Genomic DNA, 12742 nt, shown 5'->3' on the forward strand with positions numbered 1-12742 from the left:
CAAAACATAAACACGTTCATAAAACATGTTAGTTTCCACTATTGCCGTAAACAAGTTCTCTGCAAAAACATTGAAAGTCAAATACTGTTTTCGCCTCTGTTTCTTCTTGTTGATTTTTTACATTAATTTTAGTCAAGTCTTGTAGATTTTATCTTTGAAATATTTGCTTTGTGTTTCGTAACAGAATTAACTATGGTATTGTGTTGCTTAGTACTTGATGCATGAATTGGCGTCTCGCAGAATTAAACGCCGCTGAGGAAGGCCTGGCAACAGGTCGAAAATTTGGGCTGCCACTTGAAATTCTTTGTTAGAATTTTCTTTTCCTTGATTTTGTTGACTTCTTCTTCTTCTTCTGCGTTCGTGGGCTGAAACTCCCACGTACACTCGTGTTTTTTGCACGAGTGGAATTTTACGTGTATGACCGTTTTTACCCCGCCATTAAGGCAGCCATACGCCGCTTTCTGAGGAAGCATGCTGGATATTTTCGTGTTTCTATAACCCACCGAACTCTGACATGGATTACAGGATCTTTTCCGTGCGCACTTGGTCTTGTGCTTGCGTGTACACACGAAGGGGGATAAGCCACTAAGCAGGTCTGCACATAAGTTGACCTGGGAGATCGGAAAAATCTCCACACTTAACCCACCAGGCGGCCGCGACCGGGATTCGAACCCTCGACCTTCGGATTAAGAGGCCGACGTCTTACCACCCCGCCACAGCGCCCGTCGATTTTGTTGACATCTCTCTCTCTCTCTCTTTCTCTGTGTATGTGTGTGTGTGTCTCTCTCTCTATCTCTCTCTCTTTCTCTCTCTCTCCCCCTTTCTCTCTCTCCCCCCTCTCTCTCTCTCTCTTTCTCTCTCTCTCTCCCCCTCTCTCTCTCTATTTTCTCTCTCTCTCTTTCTCTCTCTCTCAGTCACTCTCTCTCTCTCTCTCTCTCTCTCTCTCTCTCTCTCTATCTTTCCCTGCCTCACAAACACAAATACACAAGCACTAACACACACAAAGCAGCAGGCCGGGATGCGGCAAATTGGGTAAGGCAGACTGGGATACGGCAAGTTGGGAGAGGCAGGATGGGATGCCGCCAACGCATCTAGCAGTGCAAATTCTAGAGGGGGGGGGGGGGGGGGGGGGGGGCGTTCTTTTAAATCAAGTTTTGCCCAGTTTTGATTTTGCCGGTTTTGGTAATCCTACATTCCTCCGTGCGACAGCGGACAAAATGCGCATTTAAAACTATTTAGATGTTTTGCTTAAATTTTGACTTGGAGCAAAATAAATTAAAACATCTTGTTCGTTGTGCTTTTGTTTTAAATTAAAGCGTATTCCATTTCTAAATTAAATATCACTTGCCTGTTAACTCTTTATTGTTGTTGGAAGAAAAAAAAAGGCATACAACGAGACAGTTATGGTAGCCTGATTTAGACCACCCAGATACGGTATTTGCAAAATATTTATCTCTTTTATATTATTTTTCAAAATTGTTGTTTATGAAATCGAAAAATCACATCGAAAAATGTCACTATTCGATGTTCCCTCACTTAATCTGGGTGTGAAGGGCTTTCTTGAAGCAGACACCGGCGCTTGCTAAACGATTGCCGCTTAAGCGGAGGGGAGTCAAGCGTGATTAAGTGCCTGGCCTGCCAATTGACACCTACCGGCGAAAACACATAATAGGCCACAGTTTCTCTATTTTTCACATAACGTTTCACTCTTAAAGTTTTTAACAAAAGGTGGTCCTTAGTTTTAACATCTTTTTTGAAATAATATATGAATTAAAGATTATGCTTTTAATGGACACATTTTTCACACACATGACCAGGAAACCGGATTACGTAAGCCGTGTCAGCTGCAACCTTTGTAAAAGTCAACGTAACTCGAGAACGGCATTGAAGTACTTTCGGTGTTCTTTACATTGTCCAAGAAGCAACGCACATGAGCATACTTGACACACTCGGGTTGTGCTTGGTTTGGCCATAAACACTATCTAGTCAAGGACGTCGTAAAATGGCCCTCGGTCAAGTTTTCACCGAGAACCATTTTATGATGTCCTTGACTATTATGTGTTAGTCGGCTTAGAATATGCGCGCAGGTTTGAAAGTTTTGAACCATTCGATTATCTCAACAGACATCCTTTGATGTAGTGGAGTAGTGGTAGGTGTCACGAAATGGGATATAAGTCTGTGATAAAGGTGATGTTTATTATTATGAAAATGTTCGTGCCACCCACGCGCTTTTTCACGCTAGAAGCCAACAAAAAAGTTTATTTCATGTTGATTAATCACATTACTTATGAAAGTCTTATGTTTTCTCGTGCGCACGTGTGCGTGTGTGTGTGTGGGAAAATAATAATTAAACAGCTGTGCTTTCATGTTACCATTTGATCATAATTAAGCTTTAAGCCCGCGTGAGAAACAGACGATACTTCTGCACGTATGGTTTGATATCTGCCGGGAACATTTTTTATGACTTGTATAATTTGACTGATTAGGCAAAGGGATTACACGAAACCGACTCAAGCCTTGTTGAATGTCAAAGAATTCAAGCATGCCGAAGTGTCTGTACGGGCCTGAGGAAAAGCACCTTCGGTAACCGTTTCATGTCCAATCCTAAAACGTGTATGGGAATACTTTAAGCATAACATTCGGGTGGTTTTTTTCCGAATAGAAAATATATAATACATCCATGCGATTTTATGGAATAACTCTGTTAAGTGTTTTTGTTATTGTTGCCAGAACAGCATGATCATATTCTGTAAGATAAAATCGGTTATTGTCAGTTTGTTTGTTTCCTTTTGTACACAGCAAAAACAAAATCGAATAGAAATTATACATCCATGCATTTTTCATGGAATAACTCCCTGAAGTGTTGTTGTTGTTGTTGTTGTTGTTGTTGTTGTTGTTGTTGTTGTTGTTGTTGTTGCGAGAACAGCTTGATAATATTCTGTGAGATAAAATCGGTTTTTGTTAGTTTGTTTTATTTTGTACAATAAAGATATTAAACATTTTTCGCCAAGATTTCATGGTCTCGCCTAGGTGACAATGGCCGCAAGCATAAACGTTGTTTTGACCACGAGTTGAATGTATGTAAATTTCTATTTGTGTCCCCAGAATAAGATTCTATTTGGGACATGAGGTGGTTGTACGCTAAGAAAAAGCTGGGTGTGTGGGGGTGGGGCCGGGAGGATGACGGGAGTGGGGCTGTACAAGTTAAAAGTTGCGTTGATAAAAGTTATAAGCGTTTGGTATTGGGCGTTGAGAATCATCCAATACAATTGACACTGGACATTTGAAGACGCAACAGTGGTCGACACGGGGAGCATCATAAACACCGCCCACTTGGATTGCATGACTTGACCGTCCTGCAGTGATGTCGTTCTCGTCGGCTATTGGTCAGTGGATTTTGAGAGCGCACGTGCCGGACAATTAAGGTGTTCATATGATTGGTTAATACACTGACACGGTTCTCACCCCTTTGAGAGGTCGTGGCCTACATAAAGTTAGTTCGTTTCGCAAATTAGCAAAAGTCCTCAAAAAAGTCGATAGTCACAGAGACTTTGTGTTTATAACAACCCAAAAACCAGAAGAAAAAGACCTGAGAGGCTACCTGGAGCTCTGCCTCACCTCCATGTAGACTGCTAGGCAGAAGCAGAGCCCCGAGGCTCTCATCAACTTATTAACGGATACCTACTGTTTTGTGACAAAAAATAAAGTGTCCGTCCCTAAACCAGACACCTATCTCATGGCCCTCAGCGCTCTCGCGGGGAGCAGAGATCTGTCGTCTGAGGAAATTCTCACAATTAAAAAATCACTGTAAGTCCCTTGTAATTCTGGACTCCCTAAATGGGGGGCAAAATAAAATAAAGCCAGCATAAATATATGATCGTCATTTGTCAACGGTATTAACTTAAACAAAGGGGACACACAGCTCGCAGGGAGGGAAGGGCATTGCCCCACCTCGCGGGCGTGTGCGTGGTTTTTTTTTTTTTTTTTTCCTGATGGTTTTAAACTCCTGTTTTTGGATTACACAATAAACATAAAAACATGATTATATAAACGAGAGGATAGCTGTTTCCTCTCTCAGTTAATACTGCTAATGTGACGTCGCCTCCCCTGCGACTATTGTAGTGGCGGGGAGGTCGACGGACAACGCAGATAGATCTTTTTATCCTATTTAAAATTAACAAATGCCGCATAACAACTCATGCGTGCGTCAATGAAATGATGTATCCAAATGTTACTACCTTATAGAAGATCAGTATTACGTTTTGCGCATGTTCTTTATATTTTTCTCACAATGTTGTCACTTTTAAACCTTCTAACAGGTGGTCCTGAGTTTTATCTTTTTCTTAACGAAACTAAAATTGAATTAAAAATCCATGTTTTTAATGGTCCTTCCCCTAGGAAGTCAACGCATATAAAGGAAAAATTATCCCCGAGTATATTTCTCATTGCCCCACCCCCCTCCCTTATTCATGGAGAGCGGGGCCGGGGTCCTATCACGGTCGGGATTGCTTGGTCTTGCCCTTTTCTTTCCCTCCTTTTCTTCTTTTAGCGTATCATCAACTCATGTCCTGTGAGGACGTAAAGGACCCCCTTTTTTTTTTTTACAAATTAGCAATTGTCCGGTCAGACATCATATGGTGCGGGTGTTAAATCTGTCAGTTTGCAAGAGAGATAATTCGAGTTTGTGAGACTTGTTGCATACAGTGGTAAATACCTGATTTTGATGACTTTGGTGATCTTTCTCAGCAGAAAAGCAAGAAAATAAAAGTGAGTGATTTTGATTCTATTGATTGTGCCTATGATTAGGTTAGATTGAATAGATTAGATTGTGCAAGCAGGATTCCACCATGGAATACATTTAATTTATATGAGGGTTAACGTTGTCTGCACCATCTCAGAAAAACTATCATATTTTCGACCTAAATCTGTGGATCTAAAAACATCATCTCGGTTATAATGTAGTATATAACAGCCTAAAGCATGTCACATTTATAGAACAACAACAAAAACAAAAAAAATTTCGCTAGTATCGTGTACACTACATTGGGGTGTGCACGTTAAAGATCCCACGATTGACAAAAGGGTCTTTCCTGGCAAAATTGTATAGGCATATAAAAATTTCCACCAAAATACCCGTGTGACTTGGAATAATAGGCCGTGAAAAGTAGGATATGCGCCGAAATGACTGCGATCTGCTGGCCGATGTGAATGCGTGATGTATTGTGTAAAAAAACAAATCCATCTCACACGGAATAAATAAATCCCTGCGCCTTGAATATGTGCGCGATATAAATTGCATGCATAAAATAAAAAATGAAAAAGATAAAAAAAATGATAAATAAATCCCTGCGCTTAGAACTGTACCCACGGAATACGCGCGATATAAGCCTCATATTGATTGATTGATTGATTGATAGTATTTTGCGTGTGATATTTTCCGAGTGTGATAAAACAAGTTAGAATGACAATAAATCGGAAAGACTTAGTTAGGGTTAGGGTGGGTGGCCGAGTGGTAACGCACTTGCGCTCGGAAGCGAGAGGTTGCGAGTTCGACCCTGGGTCAGGGCGTTAGCAATTTTCTCCCCCCTTTCCTAACCTAGGTGGTGGGTTCAAGTGCTAGTCTTTCGGATGAGACGAAAAACCGAGGTCCCTTCGTGTACACTACATTGGGGTGTGCACGTTAAAGATCCTACGATTGACAAAAGGGTCTTTCCTGGCAAAATTGTATAGGCATATATAAAAATGTCCACCAAAGTACCCGTGTGACTTGGAATAATAGGCCGTGAAAAATAGGATATGCGCCGAAATGGCTGCAATCTGCTGGCCGATGTGAATGCGTGATGTATTGTGTAAAAAAAATTCCATCTCACACGGCATAAATAAATCCCTGCGCCTTGAATATGTGCGCGATATAAATTGCATAAAATAAAAATAAAATAAAAAATAAATAAATCCCTGCGCTTAGAACTGTACCCACGGAATACGCGCGATATAAGCCTCATATTGATTGATTGATTGAAAGACTTAGTTATCGTACAGTAACAACATGTCATTTAATTACTTGATTTTGGGATAGTTTCGGAGCAGTTTTGAAAAAAATTATTGCATGGGTTCAGTCTCGTTTTCACGTCCAAATCGTCAGAAAACTTTCCAAAATGTAAGACAAATTCTGCAGAGCAGCTGAGCTGCTCTTCACACAACTTTTCTGTCGGTGTCTGTGTGTCTGTTTATCTTTCTCTCTATGTCTCTGTTTCTCTCTCTCTCTCTCTTTGTCTGTCTGTCTGTTTGTTTCGTTTTTGTCTCTCTTTCTGTCTGTCTGTCTGTCTGTCTGTCTGTCTGTCTGTATAGCTGTCATAACTGTTCCTTTTATTTCTATCTCTTTCCTTGTTTTTGATTAGAATTTTGACTGTCTGCGGGATGAAAAAAAGAGCATTTTAGCATTTCTTATTCTGTTAGTGTTAAGATAAAGATCAATTCAATTCAATTTAATTCAATTCAATTCAATACAATTCTCTCTCCCTCATTCTCATTCTCATAAATCAGACTCAGTGTTTGTGTTATACTGCCTTGCTCTGTTGAGTGTGTGTGTCATACCGCTTTGCTCTGCTGAGTGTGTGTGTTTGTGTTAATTACGGTCTGTCTGTATATTCTTTTGTCTGTCCGTCTGTCACTCAAGGGTAAACCGGCACGGTTAGCCTAGTGGTAAGGCGTCCGCCCCGTGATCGGGAGGTCGTGGGTTCGAACCTCGGCCGGTGTCACGATTTCATCTTTCGCCTGTGTACATATTTCCCCCTCGATATTTACTCGAGACTGAAATGTTGTTTCCTGGTAAAATTAAGAAGGGAAATTATTTATGGACGAAAAGCATGTCAGTTTCTTGCATGTGAAGAAAATTGGTTGTGAAATTAAATAGATTTCACTCCCAAAATCGAATTCTTCGAAAACGTGTACCGAGTGGTTACGTCCCTTGAGTAAGAAGGGAAACATTTTAGGATGAATCAAATTTCTAAGTTAAATAAAATAATTGGTTGGACAAATTTGGCCCCATGAATGTAAGGTACACAAGTTCGCTCATCAGTACTATCGAAGGGTGTTTTTTTTGTTCAGTGTAGAGTTTATACTAGATCAACGAGGCCGAAAATCGAAATATCAACACGGCGAAAGATAAAAACGTCACACCGGGTCATACCTAAGACTTTAAAATTGGCAATCTAGTGGCTGATCCACATCCCATTTTGGTGCAATCCCATTTTTGCCGCCGTCCCATTTTTTGCCCCATCCCATTTTCGCGACATTTCACAAGCCAAGCGTCATTTTATAAAATTTATAATTTTGAATGATTAATGAGATAAGGATGATTATAATGATGATGCTATGGATTTCCAATTTGGATTGAGACTACGTGACAGGGCATTTTACTAACATGTCATAACAAAAGCGCGACATCCCATTTTGACACCATATCCCATTTGGCCGCCATGCCGTTTCACCGTATTCCATTTATCCCCCATCCCATTGTCGCGACATTTCACAAGCCAAGCGTAATTTTACTACCGTGTCATAACAATAGCGCGTCATCCCATTTTGACACCATCCCATTTGGCCGCCATCACATTTTTTATTTATTCTTCTTGCCAAGCCTCACTATACTACTATACTGCGTTCTTCAACTAGGAAGACATTCCGTTTACGCCAAATTCCATTTTTGCCACAATCCAAAATGTCGCGAAATAGAGATGGCGGCAAAATGGGATGACGGCAAAACGGCATGGCGACAAAATGGAATGTGGCGCTAGTGGTTTGACACGGTGGTAAAATGACACATGGCCTATGAAATGTCGCAAAAATGGGATGGGGGCAAAATGGGATAACGGCCAAACGGGATTGCGCCAAAATGGGACGTGGAGCTAATGGTACATGACATGGTGGTAAAATGACACTTGGCCTGTAAAATGTCGCAAAAATGGGATGGGGGCGAAATGGGCTAACGGCGAAACGGGATTGCGCCAAAATGGGATGTGGAGCTAATGGTACATGATATGGTGGCAAAATGACACTTGGCCTGAGAAATGTCGCCAAAATGGGATGGGGCGAATTGGGATAACGGCGAAACAGGACTAATAGATCCCTTGACTTGGGGTAGTGCGACTTTGTCACTGCTAGCTTTCCACTCGGAGGAAGCGACCGGAATTTCCCAACGATGGGACATCCTAGTAATGAATTTTTTTTTTTTTTATTCTTAAAATTAACAGAGTCGCGCTACCCCAAAAGTCAAGGAATTTCGTGTGTGTCCCTTGACTTTGGAGATAACAAGAAAATATCGGGCGCAAAAACGTGATTTGTAAAATTTTTCACAACATATGTCGCCTCGCGCCATGTATGTGATGAAACCATTCATATAGCTCTGCGGGAGCTCTGCACTTTTGGACGTCGACCCCATTTCACTGCTGTACAGCAAACATCGTCCCCAAATCAATCAATCAATGACGCTTATATCGCGCATATTCCGTGGGTACAGTTCTAGGCGCTCTGCAATGATGCCGTGTGAGATGAAATTTTATACCTGTTTGTTTCTAAAAAATCACGCTGGAGGTTGCATTTTATGTAATAACCTCCTGAAATGAGTTTTGACACTTTAGAATGGCATGTAAAATGACACATGGCCTATGAAATGTCGCAAAAATGGGATGGGGGCAAAATGGGATAACGGCCAAACGGGATTGCGCCAAAATGGGACGTGGAGCTAATGGTACATGACATGGTGGTAAAATGACACTTGGCCTGTAAAATGTCGCAAAAATGGGATGGGGGCGAAATGGGCTAACGGCGAAACGGGATTGCGCCAAAATGGGATGTGGAGCTAATGGTACATGATATGGTGGTAAAATGACATTTGGCCTGAGAAATGTCGCCAAAATGGGATGGGGGCGAATTGGGATAACGGCGAAACAGGACTAATAGATCCCTTGACTTGGGGTAGTGCGACTCTGTCACTGCTAGCTTTCCACTCGGAGGAAGCGACCGGAATTTCCCAACGATGGGACATCCTAGTAATGAATTTTTTTTTTTTTAATTCTTAAAATTAACAGAGTCGCGCTACCCCAAAAGTCAAGGAATTTCGTGTTTGTCCCTTGACTTTGGAGATGACAAGAAAATATCGGGCGCAAAAACGTGATTTGTAAAATTTTTCACAACATATGTCGCCTCGCGCCATGTATGTGATGAAACCATTCATATTTAGCTCTGCGGGAGCTCTGCACTTTTGGACGTCCCCATTTCACTGCTGTACAGCAAACATCGTCCCCAAATACCTGTTTGTTTCTAAAAAAATCACGCTGGAGGTTGCATTTTATGTAATAACCTCCTAAAATGAGTTTTGACACTTTAGAATGGCATTTAACGCTCATTGAAGTTTTAACAAAGTTTCTAACACCTAAAACATTCATAGCACCGATAACGTAATTGTAGCTCTGCACTTTGTGTACACATACGTCCCCATTTCACTGCTGTACAGCAAACATCGTCCCCAAATGCCTGTTTTTCTAAAAATCACGCTGGAGGTTGCATTTTATGTAATAACCTCCTGAAATGAGTTTTCACACTTTAAAATGGCATTTAACGCTCATTGAAGTTTTAAGAAACTTTCTAACACGTAAAACGAAAGAGACCCCAAATGCCTGTGTTTTGAGCAAGATGACATTTTGATACACAGCCGACCCCAAATGACTGTAAAACCACCTATGTGTGTGTGTGTGTGTGTGTTAGTCTGTGTGTATGTATGTGCGTGTGTGTGTGTGTGTATGTGTGTGTGTGTGTGTGTGTGTGTGCGTGTGTTTTAGTGTCACTCACTCACTGTGTTGATATCTCTGTTGATTTTAATTTCTCTGTTTCTCCTTTAATCAAAATGAATTTCAATGACAGCGACAAGAAAACAGCGGGCGGGAAGTGCACGGTCCAGCATGCAATCCCCGACGCGAAGCACAGTGTCCCTGATGGTCAAGTTCGACTCGACGGCCGACGGAGTGCAGGTCAGCATGGGAGAGGACGGCACTGGCGACGACAACAAGGATCAGCTTGACATGTCACTGGCCAGCGTCAGCCGCTTCTCAGAGTGAGTGGAGATGTAGATGTGACAGGGAGATTACTGCATCGCCCTTCACAGCAGACCCTGCAGTTGTCTACTGTTGAGGAGCGCGAGCTATTTATAGCTCGACGTTTCTTCTACATTGCTGACACCTGTGAATTGTAGAGTTCTGTTTGTGGTAGGGTCTGGCTGCTGCTGTCTCCTTGTATGTTCTTGGGAACCTTTGCGTACCCATCATAGTATTTATAGGGCTATTAATTAAGCTCTGAAATTCTTAACCCTGGTTGACTGGCTTTGCCTTCAAAGGTGATTGTTGTGCTTCGGGCACTCGGTTACATAGATACAGTGAAACCCCCGTTTTAAGACCTCAAAAATTCTGAGAAAATCGGATCTTAAAAGGGAGGGAGTCTTAAAATGGGGGTAATTTTACAGAGGTTATGAACAGAAAGTCTGAGAAAACAGGGTCTTAAAAAGGAGGGAGTCTTAAATTGGGGGGTCATCAAAGGGGGTTCCACTGTACAGTCGAACTTGCAACCACCTTTGAAAAGCGACCATTTGCTCACAATGACCACTCCCAAGGATCCCAGACGAGTTTTCGTCCTATATAAATCACCTTTCCAAAACAACTTCCTGCCTGTAACGACCACTTTTAGTCGGTCCCTTGGTGATCGTACGACTGTACTGGATTGTCAGCTTTGACTTACTTTGGTCTAATTCCTGGCTCAACATGTCACAATGACAGAGATTTCATGTGATGTTATATCTGTGTAGACAAATTTCTGTTTGTTCTGCATTCAGACAAGAAAGTTGAATTGAATTTAACTGAATTTTTAAGGATAAGGCATAACAATTTAACAACTGTTCTGTGGTAATGATGTGCAGGATCTCCCAGCTGAGGTCCAAGTCGGCCAGCTTTGTGGCCAAGCCGTTGTCGCGACAAGGAACCGCCTCATCGCTGCCCGAGCGTGAGATGATCCCCAGTCCCTGCCTCACGCTCTGTCCTGGCGCCCTTCGTCAGATCATCCTTCATGAACCCCGACCTCAGTGTCGCTGCAGTCGTCACGTCATTCCCAATATTTCTGATGTGGAGTACGATCGCTACATCAACAAGGAGGCTCCAAGGTCGCAGCTACAGATCATCATGGTGCACTCTACTCTGTAAGAATTTACATTTTGAAACTCACTGAAAGATGTGACGTTTACTGTTAAAATGACGGGCGCAGTGGCGTGGTGGTAAGATGTCGGCCTCCTAATCGGGAGGTCATGAGTTCGAATCCCAGTCGATGCCGCCTGCAGTTGGGTTAAGAGTGGAGATTTTTCCGATTTCCCAGGTCAACTTATGTGCAGACCTGCTAGTGACTTAACCCCCTTCGTGTGTACACGCAAGCACAAGACCAAGTGTGCACGGAAAAGATCCTGTAATCCATGTCAGAGTAATGTTCGGTGGGTTATAGAAACACATAAATACCAAGCATTGCCTCCCCCGAAATCGGCGTGTGCTGCCTGAATGGCGGAGTAAAAACGGTCATACACGTAAAAATCCACTCGTGCTAAAAACATGAGTGAACGTGGGAGTCTAAGCCCATGAAAGAAGAAGAAGAAGACTGTTAGAATTTAGATTTTGAAATTTACTGAATGTTTTATGGCAAAAATAGTCAGCAACTGTTTCTGATGCTGTAATGGAGGCTACATATAGCTGACTCACTTTCTTATGTCTGTTAGCACGAGATCTAAGAAGTCAACTGAAAATTGGTGAGCCACTTAAATGTTCACATGGGGACAACTCCCCAGCGATTTTGTGGAGACAAGATCCGCTAAAAGTCAGTGGAAAATCATCCCACCGAACACTACTTTGCTTTTGTGGTTTGAAGCAGGTTTTATGAAAAATAATGAACAAGAAACTCTCTTCTAATTTAATGGCAGATTCCTCCACACAAATTCAGCAGAGGGTAAGCTAAATTATAGATACCCCCCAAAACAAGACTGATACAATATCTTACAATTTGTACTGCACATGAAAATATCAGCTAACCTTTCTCCTCATATGATGGCAGATTCCCCCACACCAACCCAGCGGAGAGCATGCTGAACCATATATACGCCAACCAGAACAAGAACCGCACACGCCCTTGCCTTCAGAGCCGCACAGACCTGTTCCGCATCTTAAAGTATGATGTCAGCAGTGCTGCTGCCGATTCCGACCACACACAGCCGCTGTTGATGACCAGGCATAACGTGGTGCCTGGCATGATTCTGGTTAGTTGTTGAATGTGTGGTGAGAGAGAGTGGTCAAGGAGGGTGAAGGTGGGGGGGGGGGGGGGGGGGTGTCAAGGGTGTCTAGCTGCTATTGATTCTGACCACATGCATACCTGTCAAGCTCTTGTGGACTCTCACCATAAGATTTTGCTCACAAAACCATAAGTTTGGACCAAAAAGCATAAGACAACGTGCAAAACTGCAGAAGTCGTCAGATTAATCACCACAAGAACTAAATACATGCACACATACACACACAAAAACAAGAAATCAGCCTTATTTCACACATAATAAAAAACAATTTTTCTCAACACTGAACTGCACTGTTTTATGTAATTTTGAAATGCAAAGCATGTTTAAATGTAAATTGTACCGAGAATCACCTAAATTGTACAAAGACGG

At 42.1% G+C, this 12742-nt stretch overlaps 1 protein-coding gene across 5 annotated transcripts in view; it reads left to right on the forward strand.

Annotated features, from left to right (window-relative positions):
• The window catches only part of LOC138965195 (uncharacterized), a 57515-nt gene that overhangs the window by 33203 nt on the left and 11570 nt on the right, over positions 1 to 12742 (forward strand). For all 5 annotated transcript variants that reach the window (XM_070337315.1, XM_070337317.1, XM_070337318.1 and 2 more), the window contains exons 12-14: positions 9922 to 10111; positions 10967 to 11242; positions 12139 to 12340. In XM_070337315.1, the coding sequence (XP_070193416.1) occupies positions 9922 to 10111; positions 10967 to 11242; positions 12139 to 12340 (668 nt within the window). The remainder of the gene's footprint in view (positions 1 to 9921; positions 10112 to 10966; positions 11243 to 12138; positions 12341 to 12742) is intronic.

Source organism: Littorina saxatilis, linkage group LG4 (assembly GCF_037325665.1).
Source record: "Littorina saxatilis isolate snail1 linkage group LG4, US_GU_Lsax_2.0, whole genome shotgun sequence".
Taxonomy (NCBI): domain Eukaryota; kingdom Metazoa; phylum Mollusca; class Gastropoda; order Littorinimorpha; family Littorinidae; genus Littorina; species Littorina saxatilis.